Source organism: Falco punctatus (genome assembly GCF_963210335.1).
Source record: "Falco punctatus genome assembly, chromosome: 1".
Taxonomy (NCBI): Eukaryota; Metazoa; Chordata; class Aves; order Falconiformes; family Falconidae; genus Falco; species Falco punctatus.
Genome location: NC_137580.1, coordinates 33,531,256 through 33,557,699, shown reverse-complemented (window position 1 = coordinate 33,557,699; position 26,444 = coordinate 33,531,256). Strand labels below are relative to the sequence as shown.

The window sequence follows — 26,444 nt, the reverse complement described above, 5'->3', positions numbered from 1 at the left end:
TTGTTTGAAGAAACGTATTTAAGCTTAGCTTTGGAAAATAGAAATTGAATACATAGGATGAAAAAATGGTGTCATCCGAAGTCAACTTTCCCGTGCTTTTCAGAAACCTCTTGGCCAATCCCTTCAACTGCAACTGCCATCTTGCATGGCTTGGAGACTGGCTAAGGAAGAAACGCATTGTGACAGGGAACCCTCGCTGCCAAAAACCCTACTTCCTCAAAGAGATTCCCATCCAGGATGTGGCAATTCAGGATTTTACATGTGATGATGGTAAGAAAATTAATATTCTAACTTTTTACGTTTTCAGCTTTTATATGTATGGCTGCATGATTCCCACAGATCCCAAAGTTTTATGCCTTAAATAAGTTCATCTGTGATTCATACTCAGTTTTGCCATCACTTTAAAAATCTTCCACCCATTTCTGGGTGATCAGCAAGCACATGACTATTGTATATATGCTTTCAAAAGTTTTTCTTGCCTATGTTCAGGACTGTAAATCAGAATTTAGAGATAATATATAAATAAAATAAATTGATCAAATCTAATTCAGATGAGAATATTTGCAAATGCTGGTGCTTGAATCAAGCACTCTTTCAGGTTACTTGAGCAAATAACATGCCGTTTTTCTTAGTTTGTGACTTATTTGATGCTTGATATATATTTTAAAAAAGCTGCTATCTTGGATCTCTCTTACACATGCTTCCATTTATTGCATTATTAGTTTGTCAATTTTCAAGGCTGTAACTTTTCCACAAAGAGACTGTTTTTTTAAAATAATTTATTAATTTGGAGAATCCACATATATTTTGCTTCATCTTTCATTTTAAGTTTTGCTCTTTCTTTAATGATCTCCCCCCACCCCTACCCCCCCCCCCCCCCGTATAATAGTAATTTTATCTAGTAAAACAGCATTGTATTAAATGAACTTGAAATGTAAGTTCGATGTAAGAGTGATGGTTTACAGAGATGACTTAATGTTTTCCCTACCTAGAGATATCATAATGTAGAAATATCATGTGTGCTTATAGGAATTCTAGGTGAGATATTATTGCAAATACTGAAGTGACATTTGTATAGTAACCTTAACATCTGTTTATTTTTATTAATCAGGAAATGATGACAATAGCTGCTCTCCACTGTCCCGCTGTCCTGCAGAATGTACTTGTCTAGACACAGTAGTTCGCTGCAGCAACAAAGGCCTAAAAGCTTTGCCTAAAGGCATCCCAAAAGATGTAACTGAACTGTAAGTGGCACATTTTTTCCATTCTATGAAAATAAGCGTCAGACTTGTATTGTCAGGTTCAAGAATGAGAGGAGAAGAAAATGAAGAATTGGATTCAGTAGATCAGTTGAAATTTATTGATATACTACTTTATAAAGACTTGCACAGTACCTTGATAAATTTGAGGTTAAGTTTGAGCTAGCAATGCTCTGTAAGCCCCAAAACACTCTAAGAACTATCTGTTACTGAAAAGCTTTAAAACTAGATGTATATAAAACTGTAATCACACTCAGAATTTATAACCCCAACACTAAACTGTCATATAACTGAACGTGGATATCATGTTACAATGGGTTAAATTACGGGCAACGGTGAATATGATTAATCTATGATCACTGTTTAGGAAGGAATGAAGAAGTTCAGTTCCGTGAAAAAGCAAAAATAAAACAATCTATTAATGTGTTTACATATTTTCATAGTGAACATGGATTTGTGATATTTCAAAAAAACTGCTTTTAATAGAAAGTCTTTTCATATAGACAGTCTTATGCAATGTGGAATAGTTTATTAATCTCTTGACACATTTTTATATGAGAAAAAGTTATAAGATTGCATTTTATGAAAAGATATATATTTTAATATGCAGATGGACAGTAACATTGATATAAAAAAGAGCTTGCTAATTCACGTATTGTTTGAAGATAACAACTGAATAAACTACTCGGGACTAGATGAGGCAATTTTTGTGCATTATGAAGGGGAAAAAATAAACCTAAATATTTGATCAGATAGGTCACAAGATTGAACAAAATAAATAGAAATTATTGACAAGAAAAGGAGTTTCTGTTCTATATGACAAATATTTAATACTATATATAAAATGCCTCATAATGAGTGATTAATGTAATGCTTTTTCAGAAGACATCATAACTGTGTTCTTAAGTCACTAAAACAGTTTTATTGTTTTAACATTTGGTATTATATAGAAGATTCTGAAATGCCCACCACTAGTTTGGTGCTTAGTACCATCCAAAAGGCTTTAGTCATTAATGAAGAGAAATTACTAAGATCTCAAATTAGCACACAGCTATATAAACCTATAACTTACTTCATTAGGTTTTGGTGTTGTTTTTTTTCTCAAATAAAAGATAACTTAATTAAATATAGTCTGGCCTAATAAATACAATTTGACAGTGTAAGGGCATCAATGCAATGTAAAATTAAGCAGCTAAAGAAAGAGACTTTTGGAATTGTAAGTGGAACCCTGACTGTGACTGGAAACTCATTTGTGTACAATTCTGTATGCTTTAATTAGTGTCTAGCATGCAATTTAGCATATTTTTCAAAAGCATAATAGAGGTGGTTCCTGTTAGCAGTTGCATGCTGATTGATTCTTCTTGTTCATTAGCATGCATAAGCCTTCCAAGATGTACTCTTCACGTGTTTTATAAAATATCTTAATAGTTGCTTCATTTGAACAAGGAGGAATTTTTATCAGCCAAGTGGATACTTGTACTTCAGTTCTAATGAAGCTAAAGCAATATATCCTAATTTATCTGTCAAAAAAAATATTTTTCTCAGAATAAGGTTACTTAGTTCTTCAAAAAGTTTAAATGTTGTTGGTTTTTTTTTTTAATAATTAAGCATATGAGCCCATGCTCCATTCACCACAATTTATGTAATGCCATTAACATAGTGTAAGCATGAAACTTATTGAGACATATATATTGCATTTGGCAAGCAGCCCTAAGGATGGGAGGGGGGTGCGGTTGGGCCGGGGAGAGAGAGAAAGAAAAAGCTTTTTCATTAGATAGTTATTTCACTAAGTTTAACTGTGTTTCATCCCGTCTGTTTAGCCAAGACAAAAGTTTCCAAAGATGCTGCAGCATAGTTAAAGACATTAAGCTCAAGACTGGTCTGAGAATGTGTCTGCCAGAGTCTACTTTTTAACATCCAGCTATGTGGATGGCTAAAATATCTTTGTATAGGGATAATGAGGCTGTAGTTTTTACTTGGGTTCCAGGACACACAATACCACCATACTACCATCAGCGAGTCACTTGCCCCAGTTGAGAAACTAAAAACTTTAATCTTCCTGCCACTGTCTACTCCATTTTGGAGAATTGGGTAAATTCAGCACTTTTTATAATCTCTAAACTACTTGCCCTGGTTACATGAAGAGCACCTCCACTTGCACTTTGTAATGACTGGCTGCACACTGGAAACTTTTTAGGCAATGCTTGTTACCTTCCTTTGCCCGTAACTCAGGTGCTGATACAGTTTGATGGCTCTGTACCTGTTAACTCCAAGGATGAACAAGTCTGTTATTGAGAATTATGAGCATGGAAAAAGAGCAAGCAATATAATACAGGAGCTGTAAACCTACAAAGAGGAAAAAAATGATGTAACTTTTCTAGCGAAGGGTAATTGATTACTGTCTTTAGGCCCTAACATACTCCAAAGGAACAGTCTTGCAGTATGTCATGCCTGATATATCATGAAATATACAGGGAGAAATTAGGGAAGGTGACCTGAACTGCAGGCATGACAAATGAATTTGCTGTTAGAGCTGGGACCAGCCCTTGCTGTTTCTACTGTAAAGGGCTGCCTCTGCAATGCCAGGATCTGTTTCTATTTACAACAGCTCAAAGCCCATGCTTAATGTGAAGAAGTCAGATTTACTTTTCACCTGTAGATGTGTGTGAAATGGAGATAAAAGAGACCTCATTTTGCAGAGTCTTATATAGTACTTTTTATTATTTTTAAAAAGTGTTGGTTGTTATTACTGTTACTTTATAATATTCATAATATTGGATACAATAGCATGTGGATTTCAGGGTACAGGTTGTCGGTTGTGTCTCTAAAAACCAAGATTTGTAAGCAAGATTTCTTATAAAAAGGAAGTAGTATGTATTAATTTGTTATTAACTTTACTGTTGGATTCTAAAATTAGTGGATGAAGATGCTACTATTTTAATGAAAAAAATAATGCTCTATGTTTTATTTGTTTTGGTTTAGTTATTTGGATGGAAATCAATTTACTCTTGTTCCTAAAGAGCTTTCCAACTACAAGCATTTAACACTCATGTAAGTAGTTTTAGAGAAACATTCTTTACTGGAATGAATAATAATAATAGTTAAATAAATAAATAAAAAACCCCAAAAAACAAAAATACTCTGTTATACCTTGTTTTCATTATAAGAAAAAAAACCCCAAACATAAAATGTATCGTATCTTTTAGCAAATATAATACCCAACCACATTTTATAATGTCGGATATTTTATTCTACTTACCACATCCTATGTATAATATACTTGGTCATGTTTTATAAACAGGGGTATTTCATTCCTGTGATTACCTCACAAAGTAAATATGCAGAAAATACAGTTAACTTGAAGAAATCTGTAAGATCTTACAAAGTTAGAGAAATTGGGGTAAGGTATTAAGAGTAATACAGCATTTTGTTATGCAGTTCCATAAAGGCTTTTATGCCAAAAAGAATTATTTCACTGACAAAGGAAACATTCTGTGATACACTTCACTCCATGGTGTGCCTCACATAAGAATAGCACATACAGCTGTTGTGACACTTGAACACCCTTCTCTTTCTCCCACAATATATGGTTTAATGACTCAAAAAGAGACCTTGTCTAGAACACCTTATTCCCAACTCTGTTGCTGACTCACTCTGTTATTTGAGGCAAATCACTAGCTGCTCTAAAATTTATTGCTCCTACTTCATGAATTATTTAAATAAGATTTCTGTACCTTGTAAGAGTACAGGGAGAGAAACAGGAAAACTGTTGATGTAAATGGCTGTAATTCCTTGGCCTTTGTTAGGACTATAAAAACTCATACCAGCTGAAGTTGAACTGCCTAACATTCTGAAAGCAGTTTGTGGTTTCATTATAATCAGAATAAAAACTGGAGGGGAGTAACAAAATCCCTTAAATTTCTTTTTGACTGGGTTTAGAGCTTTGCTGCAAAAATTGAAAACGGTTTGCATTCAAAAACAAGAACTTGATTTCCTCTATTTACCTCATGCTAGACAAAAGTGGTCATGGTCACAAATTTAGAAAAAGCATGTTTCCAGAAGTTTTTGTATCTTGCAAATAACAGGGAAAACACCCTTGCAATATTCTCAAATGTATACATCTAAACTTTGGAATGACAGTACAAGAAGCCAGTGTATAGAATGCATTGTGTGCAGTAACAGTATCAGTGGACACTGGATATATGTCTAGAGCTGGGGTTAATTAGAGGCATAGTGACAAGGCTTCCATCACAGAGATGAGGTACTCATGGTCTATTTTTGACAAACACAGCCAGAAATCGTGTAACTTTACCTCCTACTCAGAAAACATACACAAACAATTTAGCAGACAAATGTAATAAAATAAATTATAGATAAATAGCAAATAAAATGCAAATAAGATTAATTTTAACAGTCTCAATTTATCAGACCTGTGGAGCACATTATTTTAATCTCCTCTGAATGTATCCTTATACTGCTGTTATGAATTGAAAATGTTCCTCAGATGTGTTCGGAAAACCAAAACACTAAACATAGTCCTTCTGTGGCCAAACAAGGAATTACATACAAGTCTCCCAAGTTCCAGATTAACAAGGGAAAATGTTTATTTATAACTTTTTATTTCTTTTTTTAATAGATTGCTCTGTTATACTTGCCTAATATGTTTATTATTATGAGTTAGTTTTCTTACATGCTTTCATGAAATTTCAAGTGGAGAAATATGTATATTGTACAGCTGTTCAACAGTACTTTTAGTTAAAATATCAAGGTCCCCTCAGAAATACTCTATTTCACCATAAAATATGGTAAGAAATAGTGAAACAGTCAACATAAAATGAAAACTACAGCAAAATGTGAGACTAAAGAGCAAGCACTGTTCACATTTAATATAGCTTCTTCAAAGCTTCTTTGAAGCTACCAGCATACCGCTCCAGCTTCCATCATACTTGCATTTAAGATTTTATTCATTAGAATATTGAACACCAAGAAAGATGTTAAGGCTTTCTCTGTAAATCTTAGATAATATTCTTTATAATAATAGCTCTGGGCTTTGATGTTTTCAGCATGAGTGTTAAGTAGTGTATTAGATATTTATTTAGGTGTTATTAGAGAAATCACTAGAATGATTTCCACTTTAAAACATCACTTTCATTTCTATACTTGGGTTCATGTAGGATGGCATTATTAACTCAGTAGCATGATGGGCATTGCTGTTGTATAAGACTGCATCGTGCTGCTTCTTCATCTGTGTTGAAATGAAAATGCTTTTCATTGATCAAGCTAAACACTTGCTGTGCTTCTATATGGCATGTGGAAATAAAAATATGTGCTGCTTTAAATTTTGATACCAATGATGATACTACTCCTACTAATAAAAATAATGTGTCTGTCAGTTTGACTTACATTGTTTCAGGAATGGGGCAGTCATTTTAAGGTCTGAATTTCTGAATTTATTTTTTATAGAGATTTAAGTAACAACAGAATCAGCACTCTTTCTAATCAGAGCTTCAGCAACATGACTCAGCTGCTCACCTTGTAAGTTTAAACATGTAACAGTAACTGTTTGGAAGCATTACAGTGTGGGGTTTTTTGTCTTGGAAGGAAAGGGCATTTAGTTGATATTAAAGCTTGCTTGTTGTGGACGCTGTAAAATAACTTGTTTCCTAACTACTATGTGTGCAAAAGCTGGTTTTAGTCATGCTCTGCATTGTTTACTGAATGGCTGATACACTTGCTGACAATATTTTATATATTTTCAGAATCCTTAGTTATAACCGCCTGAGGTGTATTCCTGCAAGGACTTTTGATGGGTTGAAATCACTTAGGTTGTTGTAAGTATTATTTTTTAACTATTGCTATTTTCAAGAATTTTTATTTTTGTACAGCAGATAACAAATTTGTAGGAAGTTACTTGATTGTAAACCTTATCAGGTATTTAAGAAGTGATAATTACATAGCCTTAAAAATTTAAGTGGCTTCATTCTGGGGAAGTATACCCTCACAATGCTGCACAAGAGGTTATGTGACCCTGGACAACATCGTATATGCAGACATACACTTTTTACTTTTCTGCTTTTTAATCTTAGCTGTATTTCATTTTTGTATTATGTTCTTCCTTGTTATAAGCATTAAAGTCTAACAAAAATGCCATATGCATGAATTCTTCAGTATATATGAGGGGGTTTTGCAGTTGAATTTTGAATATTTTAATTCCAATAATAAATTTATTTCTTTCTTGTTTCATTTATATGGGAGTAATTCCAAAAACATTACATCATGGCTAACTATTGAAAAATCAATAAAACTACTTCTTTGTTCCAAGAAACCTTTCCATTTTACCACTAGGAAAAACATGGTTGAATGGGCACAAAAAGGGCCGAAGGAAAATAAAGAACAGTCAATCTAGTTTACAGCTTCAGTTTGTCATTAAGAAAAAAACCTGCAAAAATTCTTTCTCAGAAGTCCACAACAGAACATGTAATTTTTGCCTCCATTTGGGTAGTTTATAACGATTTAATAGCTTAGTTGGATTAAATGTCTCACGTATGGCATTATTTAAGTGTGCTCATATAACTTCAGTTATTTTAAATAACTATGGATAGTTTCAAGAACTGTAATTCTATATGTGTTAGATATACATGTAACTGAATGAATTTATAGAAAAGGAGAGATGCAGGTTTGCTATAGGAGAGAGAACCCTATTCTCTGTATTGATGTTTAATAAGGTCTTCATTCTTTAACTTTGCTATCAAATTAGGGCAATAACTCTAATACTTACCTTAACAAACAATTGATGCTTGTATTTTCCACAAATCCATGAAAGATTAGAAAAAAGTATGAACATAATTAATGGGAAATTTAGGGAATTGCTGAAAATGTCAGAAATACTAACTCTTCTGCCATTCCTAAATCCAATCCAGTACTTTGCAGAAGTGTGCCTACTTTTACTGACAATTATTCTTTCATTTTAAAAAGAATCATATTATTAACATTTCTTCTGAAAATTCAGGAATAAAAAAAAGTCAAATTATGAGTAGGCTGCCAGTTAGATCTTAAAAAAAATGGAAATGGTGGAAACATTGAGAAACTGGAACAAAAAAAAAAGCAAAGTTAAAAGCTGAAAACTGTTTAGATCAGATGACATTTGCACTGTTTACCAGATTTTTATTCATATGTATTATTCTGTCTATTTTCTTTTTAAGGTCTTTACATGGCAATGATATATCTGTTGTTCCTGAAGGAGCTTTTAATGATCTTTCAGCATTATCACACCTGTGAGTATTCAGATGATAACTATATTTTTTATTTTACATTCAGCAAATTTCATGTAGTTGAACAAAGACAAATTGCAAAGGACTGCTCTGGAGCAAGCTCATGCATCAGTACAGGCTGGGGACTGGCCAGAGAGCTAGCAGCTCAGTAAAAATTCCTGGGCCTCCTGGTGGGCAGCAGACTGAACATGTCTGCCATGTGCCCTTATGGTAATGAAGCCTAAAGATGCTCTGGGCTGAATTAGAAAGTGAGCAGCCAGGTGACTGAGGATAGTGGGCACTCCCTTCTGCTTGGCCCTCCTAAAGCCACATCTGGAATATGTGTTCAGTTTCTCAGGTACAAAGCAGATGTGTATGAAACAGAGCAAATTCAGGATAGGGGCAAGCAAGGTGGGGAGATGGCTGGATCATATGAGCTGTAGGGAGAGGCTAAAGGAACTGGGCTTGTTTAGTTTGGGGGAGATGCTAAGGAGGGACCCAATAGTCTTTAAGCCTCTGAGGAGGTTATAGCAATGGTAGAGACAGAATTTTCTCAGACGTGCACAGTGAAGAGTAAGTCAACTGTCACAAGCTGCAAGGAAAGTTTGATTGAACACAAAGAAAAATTCTTTACTGTGAGGGTCGTTCAGGTTTGGAAAGGGTTGCCCAAAGAAGCAGAAGAATCTCTATCCCTGGAGATTTTCAGAGCTCAGCTGGACACAGCCTTGAGCAAGCCTGCTCTGACTGAAGCGAGCCCTGCTTTGTGTAGGAGGTGAGACTAGATGACCTGCAGAGTGCCCTAAATTATCCTATGATTCTGTGTCAGTGTCTGTTAAGTTGACATTAAATACATGCCATCTGATTTCAGAACTTAATTTGAGGCCATTCTTTTCCTGTTTTTAATTTTCAGTGAGAACCTAGATAGAGCAAGTTACCTATCTGTACACCCTGTTGGGTTTATGGATAGTTATTAAATCTTTGCTTGCAATTGAGGAGTAAGTTGACTAGTGCCTTTAGATGTATCTGGGTTTTATGTTTCTGAACAGCTGCAGTAGTTAAAAAACTTAATTATCTGTTTCTAGTTCAGTATTGAACATTTACATTTAATTTGCCGTTTCTCAGAAATTTACTGATACTGATTAAGCTTTAAGTCATTGATAATTCATTCAAATGCTACTATTAAACTAGCTTACATGCATGAAATATCAGTAAAACTTACACAGATTTGATTGTTGTTGCTGTCATTTTTTTTCTTAATGGCTACCAGTTATTGTCACTAACATTCTTATTTTAGCAGAGCAACTGTGTTATCTCAGTTCAGTTTGGCATTCACCCTTGCAGATATGGACTGGACACATTCTGGGTGTTTCTCCTTGCACGAGAAGTTCCCTGTCACTAGGTGTCATTTTTGTTACTGCTCTGACTTAAGCCTGACTGAAAAAGTATATATATTTTCTTGTGTTTGGCTAGAAGTATATAGCAATAATTAAGAGAGGGCTTCCTGCTTCAGTGTAGCAGAAAAGTGTTCCAGCAGTGGTAGTTTCTACCATCCTTGTCTGCCAAAGATTTCCTTGCATCTCTAGAACACCCACTGATCCAAAGTTGTGGAACAATTTGAAAAAAAGTATTGAAACATCTGGAGGAGGAGAATGTTCTAATACTGCTATTTAACAGTGTATGCACATGTCAAGATTATCTGTTGAACATCCTATGATTATTGTATTTCTTAAAAGGAATATGAGTACATCTATATAGATGCTTCTGTCCTCCAAATTACCTACAAAACATGTAATTGTCCTAAGAGTTTTAGGAGTATTTATAGTTTCTAGCAGAGAAAATAGACACTTAAAAGGCCTATATAGAAATTAATTCTAGCTAAATTAATCTTTAATTTAAAAAAAATCAGATTTATTTGAAGAAATGGTTTTGCTTTCATAACGAGGCAATTCTTATGTACCTATCACAAAGCTAGGATAGTGTAGTTTTATTTACTTGTGCAACAGACCTCTTGCAGAATTCTGCACATAGCTGTGAGTTCAGTGGGACTGCTCCAAAGAGGAAATAATTAAATCAAATTTGGAAGCTTAGAAGCAGATGGTTTATACTGGCCTGGGAGCCATAAACTGCAAAGTAAAAATACCAGGGTGGAACTCTGTGGGGTTGCCTTGGCTGCTTCAGAAGTACTTTATTCTTGCTAACTTAGCTTCCCAGTATCAGTTTCATTCTGCTGATGCAGCTGATCTTGGCCATTACGTACCAATGGCAAAATAGAGCTAGTTAGTATTGGCTCTCCAAAGTTCACACATCATGCAGATAAGAATAGCTAGGTTTCTGGACCAAGTTTACTGCTAAAACTATCACTTCTTGTTTTAGAACCCAAATCCAAACATTTCATGCTCTTACAGTCAGTTTTATGGAGGGAGAGCAGGTTTGTGGTTTGAAGGTTTTCTGGCTTCTCTTTTTAAAAGCAATCATTTAAATCATTTATTCCCTTTTTGTTTGTCTGTTTTCCATAGGGCTATTGGAGCAAATCCTCTTTATTGTGATTGTAACATGCAGTGGCTATCTGACTGGGTAAAATCAGAATACAAAGAACCTGGTATTGCACGTTGTGCTGGTCCTGGAGAAATGGCAGATAAACTTCTTCTCACAACTCCTTCTAAAAAATTTACTTGCCAAGGTACTGTTGTTTTTTTCTCTTTGAAGTGTCAGTTTTGCACTCTCACAAACAGTTGAGCTGTAAAATAAGAGTCCCGTGTGCTCTAAATACATTTATTATAGCACCTTCACTCAGCCTTTTCATCATTCTTCCTCATGCTTAGGAATGTAGCCATTGGTTCCATTCAGGAACTGTATTTATCTTATCTTTAAAAAGACTTCAATGCCTATTTCTTTTCAAATCTATGGGGGGAAAATGTCTTCCGACTTGCAGTACAGTATTCCTTAGTACACAGATGTACATAGGTACTTGGTACTCTCTCAGTTATGAACTACAGTTTAAATATCTACACTTCCCTTAGCCAAAGAACATCTTTTTCTTTCAGACTATTTACAGTAAAAAGTACATCCATAATCCTTGCAGTCTGCAATTAGTTGCATCAATATGTCCCAAACACTTCCTCTGATACTTCAGAAGACGGCATAAAAAAGAAGCAAACCCAAACCCAAGAAAATCCATAGATTACCTCTATAGAGGTCTCATTCTAAAACATTATATGGGGACATTTCTCAGGGTTTGGGCCAATAATATTTATGTCCATGTTGGTACCAGCACTGATGGCATTTACATCGCAACTTATAAATTCCTAAGTTCTTTTTCTGAAACTTACTATTTTTCTGGTTTGGAAAAATATTTTTTACTCACATGGAGAGAGAACTTGGTTTGTTTTACTGTTCAGTCATCCTCAATTCCATCCACATCTCCCTTCTTAAATATTTTGAAACCACATAAGACTTTTGCTGTAGCTTAATTTTTCTAGAAACATTGAAATCCCCAACTGAAAAAAAAACAAACCAAAACTAAAACAACAAAGGCCCCAGAATTTATGTGTGCTTATACTTGTAAGACATTACTAAGCTTATAGTTTTTTTCTGAGGCATCAGATAAATATAGAATCATAGGATTGTAGAATTGTTTAGGTTGGAAAAGACCTTTGAGATCATCAAGCCCAAGCATTAACCCAGGACTGCCGAGTCCACGACTAAACCATGCCCTCAACCACCACATCTAGACGGTTTTTAAACACTTCCAGGGATGGTGATTCCACCACCTCCCTGGCCAGCCTGTTCCATTACTTGGCCACCCTTTCAGTGAAGAAAGTTTTCCTAATATCCAATCTAAACCTGCTCTACTGCAACTTGAGGCCATATGATCTTAAGTCTTGTCAAAGTAACTTATTCTCACAGTTAGGTAATCTTCAAGCTATTTTGATTTATTCATCTGTTAATGTATCTTCAAAGGTGAGCTTAATCCCTTTGTAATTTCTTTCTTAAAAAAGCAATGGGACTTTGTCGGAGTTCGCATCACCAAGGTTGTTCTTTACTGTGTATTCATCCTATTTAGTTTTCTCTCCTTGGGCTTTCTGTCAAAAAACTTTTGTAAAGAAAAAAACACTGGAACCCATTTTGTTACTTGTGATGTCAATGAATTGCCTCTCCCTCCAAATCCTTCTTGTAATTTTTTAACAGCATCTCTGAGGTCATGCCAGTGTTCATTGCATAGGACACTCATCTGTTGCAAGATACCTTAGTCTGATTTTAGGTAGGATGTTTGCTGGCCAGTCTGATCTTTTTCTCTACAAGCATCCACTGAACATTATTGCAGATATGCTCGTATTACACACTGTTCTAGGGATATAACCGAAAGAATATTTGCATGGACATGACGGGCCTGTTTGGTTGTTTTCCAAATCTGTCAGTTTTAGAAACTGTATCACCCCTGCCTGCAATCATTATGTTTCTGTCAGACAATCCAAAAAGTATCTTACTCCATCTTGCCCATCAGAAAATATCCTTTATATTATTATGCAGGGTAAGAACTGTATTTGTTTCACTTCCAAGAGTGGAAATCTGGTATTATGGATACCTTTGAGAGAAAATAATTTTCCTGCCGCTGTCTTATGAAGATGCTCATAATTACAGATTGCAAATCAGCAGCTTTTTCAATGACATGATGGCCCTGTAAGACAGTATGTGTCTGTTACTCAAAGATAAGTAATTTTATCTTTGCTTAAAAATGAACTGCTGAATAGAAATTAGGAAGATGCTATTTTACTAATAAAACTAAAATTTTACACTATGAGTGACAGGACTGTGTTTGCAATATCTGTTTATGGCCTTGCCGTTGTGTGTATATTTACAGGAAGAGTAGTGTGTAATTCCCTCTTTAACAGTCTCTGGATTCAATTGCAAGCGAAATGGGTGCTTGAATTTTGCGTACGTAATGAATAGCTCCCAGTGAAAATGAGCATTTTGAAATAAAATCTCAGTTGTAAAACTCCATAAAATCACTGTACCTTACTCTAATTTTATGAATTCTTTTACTCCAGGATTCATCCCTTAGTATTTTCGTCTTTCAGGGTTTTTTCTACTTTTATGGGTGGTTTTTCCTTTTTTTTGATGTGGCCTCTAACAGATTCTTGATCTTCTACTTTTACCCCTTTATCATCCATGCCCTGCTTCTAGAGATTCCAGGGCCGTGTGGTTTTCTGATACCAGGTAAGGTTATAAGTAATCTGGAATGGCTGATCTGATTAAGAACGGACCTTCTGCCCTTCCTTTTGTGTACCTCAAGCAGACTTCTTTCCTAAGACATGCATGTTTACTGTCTGTTTTCCCCTTTGATGTATTCACAGCTGACTCTTCACGATATATCATTTAATATATTGTATGAACGATTTTGTTATTTTAAAAGCCTGGGTTTGAGGAAATGATTGTTTCCACTACATCAAACTAAAATCATTGATCTCATTAGCAGCTTTAGTATAGGTGAATCAGTGTAGGTACTGATTGTGAGGCCATATGTAAGACAGAATATGAGTCATGAAATGTCAGAGCTCAAAAGTTTTCCTCATAACAGGTTTCTCTAGAAGCTGGTTTTGAGAGAGTTTGTGTCATGTTTTTCTTCCAAAATGTTAGATATCTACGTGTGTTTGTATGTTTGTCAATAAAATGTCATTAGTTTTTCTCTGTTTACAAAAGAATACTGCTTTTTTTATCTTTTATGTTACGGATTTCTTTCCAGTTATGGCTTATTCAAGAATATACATATCTACAATATGCAAAACTAAACAATAGGTTACGAACTCAATTCTTTCTTGTATGCAAGTCTTTTAACACATGCAAGCAGAAAAAGGGAAGGAATGGTACAGTGCAAATGAAAATAGGGTCCAGAACTGCCTTTCCATTAGACTCCAGTAAAAGTGTCTGAAACGTTTCCATTCTTTGATCTTGCAACTGAAGAATGATAAATCAAAATATTAGTTTTTATTGGCTACTACAAATATAATAGTTACAGCATAAAAGTGTTGTTTACTATCTTGTTGAGACTTAGGTTCCCATTTTCTGGCTCTGTTTTGGAAATGAAATTTAGATTGCTAATCTGGTAGGGAAAATAACCTTAGTTGCTGAATGTTTTTTAATTCATACCAAATAAATAGCATGTTATTGCATGAGAAGTAGAAAAGAGGATACGATGTTCGGAATATCAGTTGAGGCAAGAAAGCAAAGACTTCCAGGCTTCAGCAAAGTGTTAATTTTTTTTTTCTTTTTTTTAAATATGTGCCTATTTTCACAGAGTCTCTTAATGTACTTTAGCAATAATCAGCAATAGTCTGGAGTACACAGGCAGGACTTTCTAGATGTTGCTTCTGCTGTGTTTGTTTCAGTTCTTCTACCTCTGCTCTTTGCTGGTCTAACAGAAACTTTAATCAGGTATAGATTTCTCTTTCAAAATAATGGAATGAAAGCAAGAATAGTCAATGATCTGTATAGATTGTGGCTATGCCAATAAGCATCTTATCACAGATCACTGTGTTCCTCCCTTTGGATTTGTCTGCAAGCTTTGACACAGAAGGATACCAACAACTGCAGATTTAAAAGAAACAATTTTTAAAAAGTCAAGCTCTCCATATCTAACAGCCCCTACTGAATCCTTATAATCAAGTCTTCTTTCCATGCCAGCTCCTTTACAATGACTTATCTGAGATTAGTTTTGCAAAGAAAAAGAAAGTAAGTTACGGAATCTAAGTTAAAAAAAACCCAAAACTCCCTATCTCAGTAAAAGTGTCCTGTTAGCTTGGAAGACTTTGCAGTCTGGCTCATTTTGAACAAAGCTTGTTATGGAGCAATCAGACAGTTCCACCAGGCTCAGGAGTTTAGGGTTTGCATTTAATTAGAAGAAATCACAGATTATACCTTAAAAAAATATAAATCACCTGTGGATAGCTGAAGGAGTTTTTTTCATAGGTGAAATCCAAAATCAAGCTGGAGGCAATATGTCATCAGACACTAGATCTGGAGATAGTAGAGAATGCATATTCATTCTCCTAATAAGCATTTGGCCAAGTCACCCATTTTCTGTTACAGTAATCAAACATTTTTCTGTCCAAAGTATATGAAAATTAATCACATTTATACACAGGTGATTTCTAATTTTTAACAAATAACAAGTGATTTCTTGGGTTGCTTGAAAAAAAAATTTAGAAATTGGTGGTTGTTAACTTGAAAATTCACCATGAAAAGCCTTTATTAAAATTGTAAAACAACAGGAAAATAAATAAACATATAAAATATTTATATAATAGGGATAAGATATACGTAGGCCAAAGCTCTAAGTCTGGTTTCTGCAACGTCAGATTTTGTCAATATTCATTTCTGAATTCTGTCATTATAATCATTTATATAAGAAACTGGACTGCAAGCATGGATTGCAGCCCTCATTTGCATATAGATTCATGGTACAGTCTGCATTATCTCTGGGCTCAACTAATGCAGTAACGCACAGAGCTGTGGCTGACTCCATAAGGGAGCAAAGCACAATACAGAGATATTTACGGTGAGATAACTTGGACAATGCAATTTCATTACCATTCACAGATGTTCAACCAATTTACAGGTCCATTTTACTGGTTCATTTTACCATCTCTGTGATCCTGCAGATAAAAAATAAATTAAACAAAAACACATTAAAAATAGCATTCTCAGTAACACCATCAAGGGCAGGATTGCAAACTTAGCACTTCTTCTCATAGGCAATTTTTACCCCCTATGGAGACAGAAGATGAAACTGTATTCTTCATTTTGTTAATACAAAGGGAAAGTCGTTATCATTGATCAGAACTGGACAGATTTCAGAGAATGAGGATATGGAAATCACTTTGGGGTTAGTTTTTTTTTTTGTGGATTTAAAAAAAAAAAAAAAAAAAGTGATGATTAAACCAAAAATCCAAATCCAGATTTATTTGGTCTTGTCAAAAGAATCAAGGACAGTCAAGCATTCCATTCCTACAGGAACACCACAAAGTCTAGAATATAAATTTCATTTTAAAATTTAAAGCAACATGGAAGATGTATCCTGTTAAATATAAAGTAATAGTTGTTTGTTTCTGACTATCCAATTTGTATTTTTAAGGGCCTGTGGATGTTAATATTCTTGCTAAGTGTAACCCTTGTTTATCAAATCCATGTAAAAATGATGGAACCTGCAACAATGATCCAGTTGACTTCTATAGATGCACTTGCCCATATGGTTTCAAGGTAGGTACTGAATGAAGAGCAAAAGCTTATTGAAATGCAAGCTTCTCCTAAACAACCGTTAAGTTTTATTTGGCTCCTTTCCACTACTTTTTTATTTTATTATTAAATTATAATTGTTGTTCCCTGTGTAGGGTCAAGACTGTGATATTCCCATCCATGCTTGCATTAGTAACCCATGCCACCATGGCGGAACTTGTCATCTGAAAGAAGGAGAAAAAGATGGTTTCTGGTAGGTTGTTTTTAATTGTAACAGTGGGATGGAAAACTACTGAGTTTTATAGGCGAATAGATTTTGGTGTTAAATTTTGCATTCTCTGTGTTTGCTGGTAAGAGCACTGCAAAGGCAGATTTTCAGTGGTTCTGAAGTTTTCAGAACATGTTGCCATCCTTGGAAAGCTTCTAAAGCTTTGAAACTGTTAAAGACAATAACAAATGATTGTGATTAGTTGAGGCATATCAGGTCAAGACAACATAGTATTGACTCCATTATGCTAATTAATAGCTAGCTAGATCCCTGCTGAAAAAATCTCACAATTCATCTGTTGTCGTGTGTATTACTTCAACAGACAGCATGTAAATGATAAAATGTAAATCCCAATGAGACAGAAAATTAATGATTCATTTGAAACTCACTATGCAGCAGATAAACATGCTGTGAGCATTTTTAATCTTGGGTTATTTAATCACACAGTACAATTACTCCAGATGTACTTCATGAATTATGAAATAAAGTTCTTTAGCATTCTTATGTGAAATTATTAGTCATTTAATAATCTACACCTCAAGCTTGTTAGAAGTGACACTTCAAAAAGATACTATTCATTATCTTGCAATTCATTATGACATTATTCTTATTTTTTAATCCAAATTCTGCCCAAAGATTAAATAGTTTTCTATTAAAAATTAAGTGTATACATCTTAATACTATGCCTCTAGAATTTAAAGTGACAGTCGTGTCTCAGAACTTGACCTTTTTCATTTATTTCTTTTAAACACTACATACTTTGAAAATCAAAGCAATTATCATGAAAGACGCAGAAATTATAGATAGTGCATATTACATGAAAATGTATGTGTAGTCACGTTTGAGTGATCTTTTACGTTTACTATTTTGGTGCATTTGTTTTCTGTAAACATACTTAAAAGCAAACAAATTACTGCTTTGAAGAGTTTTTGTTTATATATATATTTTGTTTTATACATATTAATAATAATTAATAAGAGGCTTTGTAAAAAATATACATGTGTTGTGCATTGAATGTTAAATATTGGTACATTTAATTGAATGATAGTGGAATACTACTTACTACTACTCCCTGATTCCATAGTCTTTTCCATGTGTTTAGCTTTAAAAAAAACAAAGGAGTCACTTTCCATAAAAAAATATAATCTAATCTTATAATATAAAGGTAGCACACTTTTCAGAAGGATTCCTCAGTGATTTAATTTAAGAAGTTCCTTAAGCTAAAGATTAAGGCACGAATTTAGAAGCCTTTTTTTCAGTAATTTAAAATACATTAAAAAAAATTGGTAACTTTTATTATATTTTTTTTACTTTATATCAGACATGTTCTTTATGGATAATGATTATTAATTATTGTACCTATTAATTGCAGATCTTCCTGTCTGGACTCCCCAGCTAAAATGTCCATGTGGTTAGTTTTGTCTTCTGTATTACAGGTGCACTTGTGCAGATGGATTTGAAGGTGAAAACTGTGAAATAAATGTTGATGACTGTGAGGACAATGACTGTGAAAATAATTCTACCTGTGTGGATGGAATTAATAACTATACTTGCCTTTGTCCACCTGAATATACAGGTAGGAGTATAAGAGAAAGTACAGGTAATTCAAGAATTCCTAGCAGAATAGTAATATTTTTGAGTTTGTAGGTGAATTAGTCTCTACAACTCTACAACTGTCTTAAAGCCAGGTTTCCCTCCATATTTTTCTCCTATGTGTTTTTTAGTCAAAAATAGACAATACTCGCTCATTAATTCCTCTGTTAGTTTTGAAATTACAGTAATTTGATATTTAAAAGATCATTCAAAATATGTCCCTCCCTAGTCTTCACCCAGACACTCAATGAAGAACCTCTGTAGCTAAAAAAGATTCTGCTTTTATCCTGTGTACGTTATGTTACTAACAGGGCAGAAAAGGATCTGTGACAGTAGGGAACTGAATTTGGCACCCCTGGATGCTTTCCCACCTGCCGTTAGAAACATTAATGCAGAGTGTGACGCTTTCTGTTCTAGCACAGGAAAAAGAAAGAAAAGGGGTAAAAAAACCTCACAACTCATTAGTGTCTAATTATTTCTTTCTATCAGTTGAGATCCAGGTCAAAGCATTCCCCTCTTTTTGAGACAGAGGGTCTCTTGCTTGCTGTCATCATCTCTGTGGGAATGTAATATAGTTAGAACAGCAACACTGGAGAATAAGTAGGATCTATTTTTTACATTGATCTGTTTTATAGTTTTTCTAACGAGACATCTATTTTCTGTCAGTTAGTCTACTACTAGGAGAACACAGAGCTTAATTTCACAAAACTATGATTTGAAATGCTTATAAATGTAAAATCCACCATAAGTTGGGAATTAACTCTACTCAGTCATCCTATATCTTTACATTAATCAATCAAATTTGAATTCTGGAAAACTGGGAGGAGAAGTGAACTCATTAATCAATTTCATTTATTGAAAACACAGCCAACTCCTTTTTAATCCAAGATATTTCCATCGGTAGTTCTACAGGCTATTGGATTGCTCACATGTTTTAGGGTATTCAAATTTAAAGTCAATATTTAAATCTTGGAAACCCACAGTGAGTGAAGATGACTGAATGCAAGTATAAGAAATATAACTTCATAATATAATATGTGTATTCATCCAGTACTTACGCTGGGTAAATGTGTGGCAGAAATTTCTCCATACAGAATAAGCTACAATACCTATAGCAATACAAGTTGAAAGTACAAGTGACCAGAACAAGGTATTTAATAATCAGTTGATAGTCTACATCTGGAAGAACAGACATACTTTCTGCTTAGGAAAAATACTGTTTTGCCGGGTACTGATACCTTAATACCCAAGAGCAAATGAAAGTTCAAGCCTTAGAAACAAATAACAGCTAACAGCATCAATAAGTAGAGACAGTGTTTGCTATTTCCCCTATAATTAATATTTCAGGTATATGTGAATCAAGCTTCAGCTCCCCTGGGATCAATTACTATCTGCTTTAAAAATGGGATCAGATATTCTAGTGTGTAGGCTAAAAGAAATAAAACTGAAATTACATCAGTCCAGTATTCCTGTTCAGTGGCTTCATGCTAAGAGGTTTCATTTATCTATTGGGTAGTAGACCTTTCAGCTGCAAATGCATTCCTCCTCTGCAGCTTTGCAGGTGTTTTTTACCTGTGTCATTCATGTCTTCATTTTAAACATTGCTCTAGGTGCATTTAATTGCTAGAGTCAATAGCTTTCTGTATTCACAGTACGCCATAGGAAGTACTGTTCTGTATTAAATATCTGTGGAGTGGATACAAAGGCTTGTTTATAAGTGCTAGCCTGCCTAAAACTTTGATTAAGTGTGCCTGTTGCATTTCTGTAGTATTGTAATTGAAATGTACATTTTAATTTACAATTGAAACAGCAATTACAGCATTTCTGTATGCATAAATATGGTTAGAGCAAAAAGGAGAGAACAAATAATGCTAATGTTGTTGATGTTTCTATTGTAGTTGTGCTTTAGTTTATACAAGAAAGTGTGTTTTTTATATTCATAGTTGTGCGTAATTCTGAAAGGAAAATACAATCAGTTTACATGGCAAGTGTTTTTGTTTGCTAACTGTAATTCTTTCAGAAAAAGAGCTTTGCTTTTACAGACACAATGCCTACTCATAATCACTACTGAAGTCAGTAGGTCATGTGAGTAGGTGAGAATCTTCTCACCAGCTCTAAAATAAATCAAAACAATCTACTTGTAATCAATAAGTTCAGCTGTTTTGTTTTTCAAAAAATATTGAGAATTTACACTATCTCATCTGATTTTTGTCAACACCTTAACAAAAACAAAGACACGTGTATTTTTTTAAACATACAACGTTAGAGCCTCAACTCATTTTATAGATAGGTCTGGCAAAAATTGAAGTGAAAGTTCAGGTTTTTCATTCCACAGGATACAGTACAGAATTCTATAATATACTATCTATCTGACAAAGCATCTGAGGATAGGACACAATTTGTGAGACCCTAAGTCATTTTTGAGATTAATTGAAAGGAGAAGGTGTAAAATGTTGAGCTAGGCAAGGGGTCTTCAAATCTGTCATCCTTGATATTGTGTAATAATTAAATAACCTTCAGTGCTAAGAATTAGACTGACAGTAGTCTGGACACATCGGGATCTAGAAATGGTAGTGTTCAGAATATAATCTTACAGTTGCCTCAAGTGTGTATGAGGTACCAAATTATTTATAGGATTTATTTATTTTTTCCCACTCTGGCCTGTAGCCTGATTTGGAAGATAAATAACAGAATCCCCGTCCAGTACTGATACAGTGATTTTTCATGAGGAACTTTGTAACATATGGATTTTGGTATCTGTTTTAACAGGTTAAAATCGGATATGCATGTTGCTAATGTGTTTTTTTTATGACAGGTATTTTTCGCTATATAAGTTCATGTACTAGCTGGGCAAAAGTAGGTTAACAGTGAGGAAAACAGGCTATATATTCAGTAGATGAAAGTATTTTTAAATTCAGAGATACTTATTTCTAGTTCAGAAAGTCCCTGAACTGTAAGTTGCTGGAGATTGAGGCAGTATACATACCAGGAAAATACCACTGTAGGCTTGTCCTGTTCTCTTTTAATTCTGTTGGCAATACTTTGAATTGTCTGTGTTCAAGATGTCACAGCATATATGTACTGAATGTGGAAGTGCACCGGCCCAGGATACTGTTCTGGGTGAATGGTTATCTACAAATATGCTTTACGTTTTGGCAGCACAATATAACGAAGAAGTCAGCTGAAACCTGCTGGTATAAAACGCAAATCATTCTTCTGTAAAGCTTTATCTTCAGGTGAAGGGCTCGTTAGAACTCAAATTAACTCTGAAAATACATACAAAACCTAAATAAAATGTTGTAAAGAATGGTGCAGTGTAAAACCAGTCACATTCTGACTTTTCTATACAATCCCTTGAGAATTGATACTTCTCATGTATGTAGTCTTAATTTTAAAAAACAAAGAATTAAAAAAGCTTATGATGTTTTACTTAAGAATCAGGAATCCATTTCTCTCTAGCTCAGTTAAGTTTTAGAATTACATCCACAGTTACAGGTGGAAAAGCATAGAATGGTATTAGTACTATACTATGAGCTTTCTTAAGATCATAGACTGTAACTAAAACACAGTAAGCAAATGAAATCAGTGAACACTCAGCGTGTCTGATGAAACCCTGAGAAATAAAAGCATTTAAAATACCTCACTATGTCCTGCACTCTTTAACCTCACTATTCTTTTAACATTATCATCTCCTTTATTTTAAGCTCAGTCTAGTAAACTTCAGGTCATTTTATGTACATTCTATAGATTACAAATCATTTCTCTTACTCATTATCATCAGTCATTAGATCACAAATCTAACTGATCCAGAAGTAAAACCTTTCTTATGCCACCGGTGGCATGTACTTCTTACCTTTTCTGTTTGTTTTGCTCTGCTGTAGGTGAGACACTGAAGCTTGCTTCATTTTGCTATACCAACCCCCCTGCTGCTGTAGTTGTGCATTAGCTTAATGTGCTATGCTGTTGTATTACAATGTAAAAAGTCTCTTGTCTCTTCTGTCTTTGTCACTGCAAGCTGCTAATCTGAATGAAGTGGAAAAAGGTCAGTTGTCTTTTAAGCCTATTTTCACTTACTTTGGTTTCTCACTTTCCTTTCCTTAAAGGTGCATGGGTTTCAGTTCTTACAAATGATCAAATAAATCGTATATAGATATGATTTAGAAAGCTCACAGCAAATCTTCAAATTAGGCACTTGGCTCTTGCTGTGATTACATGTCAGAAGAATGTTGTTGAAGATGCAGATCACTGTGCAGGAGTACTTTAATACTAGTTTCATTGTCTTTTTTTTTTTTTTTTGAGATGTATTAAAAAGTTGTGCAGCCACCTATAGGACTAACAAAAAAGTTTACATGGTGATCTTCTCAAATCTTTATTCTCATCACCTTAAAGACATACCTTGGTTCCATTCTAATGTATTCTATGTTTTATAGCACTTTTTTGCCTTCATTTCTTCGTTAGATTATGGTACTAGAAAATATGCTGGAGTATAAAATGGCAATCTTGCTCATCATTTCTCTGGCCTTTTCTTGCTGTAAATATCTAAAGAAACTGAAATAACTACATTAAACTGAGGCTGTGGTACAAGAAAGGTAATAGTGGAGAGATTTATGACACTAACTTTGGGTGTTCCTGATTTTTACATTTTTTAAAGTTTCTGCCTAAAAACTATCTCACTAATGGAGATAAATCATCTTCTATACAATCTGATCACCTAGGCAATCTGATAGCTAACATAGGCAGTGACAATGTATTTATGAAGTTAAATATTTGGTTTTAAAAGCAAATGAATCATCTTGTAGTGTATTTGCCATTAATTTAATTTGATAAATATATTGTGCCATCTATAAAGCAATATGATATTTCACTAGTAATAATTTACTGTGAGGGTGGTGAGGCACTGGCACGGGTTGCCCAGAGAAGCTGTGGATGCCCCATCCCTGGAAGTGCTCAAGGCCAGGCTGGATGGGGCTTTGAGCAGCCTGGTCTAGTGGAAGGTGTCCCTGCCCATGGCAGGGGGGTTGGAACTAGGTGATCTTTAAGGTCCCTTCCAAACCAAACATTTTATGATTCTAAAAAAATATGTTCATTATCCATGAAATAACATGTTGAGTAAGGCTTCAATTGTGCTATCTATGTTGATTAATTTAGGTATCTGATGAATAATTCTTATAGCTTAAACTCAGAGCCTAAATTCCCTCTGTAACTGATGGAGAGAACAAGACATTTCCAGAAAATTATTCCATCCACAGGTGTTTCGTGCTTAAATGGTATTCTGTTTGGACATGTTGCCATATTTACATTTTACTATTACTTATCTGGACAGCAAAGATAGCCTCCTGATTTTCTTTGCCCTTGTCACTTCCTAAGTTATTTTTTCTACATTGTTGTGTTACTATCCCAGTATGAAACTGGTTGATTTTATAAAGAGTACTTGTCTATAGAAAAACTAGGAAAAGTACAAGCCTAGTATAAATAAAGATAGATAAAAGTTGAGTTCTTTGTTATTCTTGGTTTTAATCTAAAAAAACCCAAACAAAAAAACAAACCAAAAAACCCCACAACCAAACCAACCCCCAAACCAAGCAGATTACAGTAACTAGTTTGAAATCTGTGATTCATGGATAAAATGCTGTCACTGGTTTCTAGTAGCGTAAATGAAAGTATTTTAGGTTTTACTTCCAAAAATTAAAAGAAAAACTTAATTTCTCTGTTCATGAAAAACAGTTTTTCAAATGGAATATAAAGGGTAGGTGCTACTATGAAGAAACTCAAGTCTGCATTTCAAGTTGAAGCAGCTGTTACCTGTGTATAATTAGTCTTGCTGATAGTTTAAATGTCTCTAAATGTGATTAAAGGAAGAAAGGCAATGAATCCTAAACAGAGCTATAGTGACTGTAAATGTATTACACAAGTGTGAACTATAATATATTAAAATTACTGATTATATCAAGAACAAATTCCTCACAAACAAATTATCAAACACCCAGGGGATGTGAAATAAGTTCAGCACCAAAATTAAGCAGATGTGTATGTGATACATACTTGTATTAGCTTGCCAGCTGAACAGTAAAGTCAGTAATGGACTATATGTCACTTGAAGGATCAGTCAATTTCATCATGCCAATATCTTTTGAACTGTGATAGTAGTAGTAGAGGGGGGAAAGGAGGCGGGGAGGGGGGCATAGTTTTAAGTAATTATCTCAGTTTAGGCAAGCCATAGACACAGACAGATACAGATTTATTTTTTTTTTATGTGTTTCAAAACATTACTACATGGCTGCCCTGATACTCCAAGAAAGGAGTTGAGTTACTTTTAATTCTTAGTAATCAAGTAAGTGTGCCTAAAATTTAAGCATGCAACTAATCAAATGCAAATCATGTCATATCAAACTTGATTAAAAGTTTAATTATTTCATTAAATCAGGATCATAATCCTCATTCTTGTAAGACCTACACGTAAGTGTTACAGCTTCTTAGAACAAAGAGATACTTTTGCTACTCTTGCTTTTCATCACTCATTGTAAAACTTTGTTTCATCTAGCTTAATATACTTCAAATGACTAATCTATATTAGAAGTTCAACTTTAAAAGTAATTCTAATGCATTTTCATAAAGGGAGAATATACGTGGCACCCTTGGCAAGCTGAGCTACCTGCTACTAGTTTGATCACTGCCATTACTGATTCTGGTCTATTTCTTATCTTTTGTTTTCCTTAATTGTCTTTAAACTTACCTGCCTTAAAGTTACTATTTCTTTGTTGTTGTCAAATAGCAGGTGTAAAACCACAAGAAATGTTAAACTAAATAATCCCCGTCTTACACTGAAATCCACAGTGCATGGGATAGATGAACAGAGTTAAGGAATGGTGAAAGATAGAAACAATCCATCCATGAATCAGATCTGGAGTTTGACTTTAATATCAAATTCAAAAAAAAATGTTGAAGTTTGTGGTTATAAGCTGCATCCTACTATGACTATGAACTTTTTTTGATTGTTGGAAACTTTGTCCCTTATGTAGTAGATATTTTTATTTCTCTTTTCTGAATAATAACCTCAAGACTTTAAATAATTGATGTTGTCTACTGTTCATCAAAATCAAGACATCATAAAAATGCAGCCTTTTTCTGTATATGTTTGTTAAATGGCAGACATTTTCCAACCCCTCCTACACTCTACTGGCTCTTTGAGTCAGAAGTAATTAAACAGAGACCTCTAGTCAAAGAATCAGATAATAACATCTAATTGATAAAACATAAATACTGCAGAAGTTGACTCACAATATAGCGCAATCAAGCTCAGAAGCTGGAAAGGACATATATGTACACATATAAAATCCTGCTATTCTAGCAATTACCAGTAAGCCTATAATATGTATCTGTTATTTTAAGTTTGGAACAGTTAATACGTCAAACAAGTAAACACATGATTTTTATAATTAAAACTGACCATTCTTTCCTTTGCATTCTGTCTCTAATTTTTATTCCAGTATCATACTCAGTTTTGCTAATACGCTAGTGATTTTAAGCTTGTTTCTTCAGTAAGGTTGCCTGTAATTAGCAATGTGACATTATATTCAAAAGCCCATGTCAAGTTGTGTTGAAGCTCTCCCCTTCATTCAGAAATATAGTGGCTGACATAGGTTTATTTGACTGTATTTTGAATTTATTGCCCAAATATTCAAAATAACAATGATGTAAATCCTTTTTCACTTCATTGCATTGTTTCTCATTATTTGTTGTAGTACGTGTATTTATCTATTGGAAAATCCAGAGTTAAGGGTCTGTTCAGCCTTGAGAAAAGAAGGCATAGGGGACACCTTATCACCATGTTCCAGTATTTTA

The 26,444-nt window shown here is 34.2% G+C and overlaps 1 protein-coding gene across 13 annotated transcripts in view; it reads left to right on the top strand.

The window, feature by feature from the left end:
- SLIT2 (slit guidance ligand 2) overlaps positions 1 to 26,444 on the top strand; it is a 266,328-nt gene that overhangs the window by 212,875 nt on the left and 27,009 nt on the right. For 5 of the 13 annotated variants that reach the window (XM_080371341.1, XM_080371340.1, XM_080371335.1 and 2 more), the window contains 12 exons: positions 104 to 270; positions 1,112 to 1,244; positions 4,242 to 4,310; positions 6,723 to 6,794; positions 7,019 to 7,090; positions 8,462 to 8,533; positions 11,026 to 11,189; positions 13,694 to 13,726; positions 16,641 to 16,765; positions 16,897 to 16,994; positions 18,446 to 18,585; positions 22,618 to 22,644. In XM_080371341.1, coding sequence (XP_080227467.1) covers positions 104 to 270; positions 1,112 to 1,244; positions 4,242 to 4,310; positions 6,723 to 6,794; positions 7,019 to 7,090; positions 8,462 to 8,533; positions 11,026 to 11,189; positions 13,694 to 13,726; positions 16,641 to 16,765; positions 16,897 to 16,994; positions 18,446 to 18,585; positions 22,618 to 22,644 — 1,172 coding nt within the window. The remainder of the gene's footprint in view (positions 1 to 103; positions 271 to 1,111; positions 1,245 to 4,241; positions 4,311 to 6,722; positions 6,795 to 7,018; positions 7,091 to 8,461; positions 8,534 to 11,025; positions 11,190 to 13,693; positions 13,727 to 16,640; positions 16,766 to 16,896; positions 16,995 to 18,445; positions 18,586 to 22,617; positions 22,645 to 26,444) is intronic. The other 8 variants (XM_080371345.1, XM_080371343.1, XM_080371336.1 and 5 more) reach the window with 4 other exon arrangements.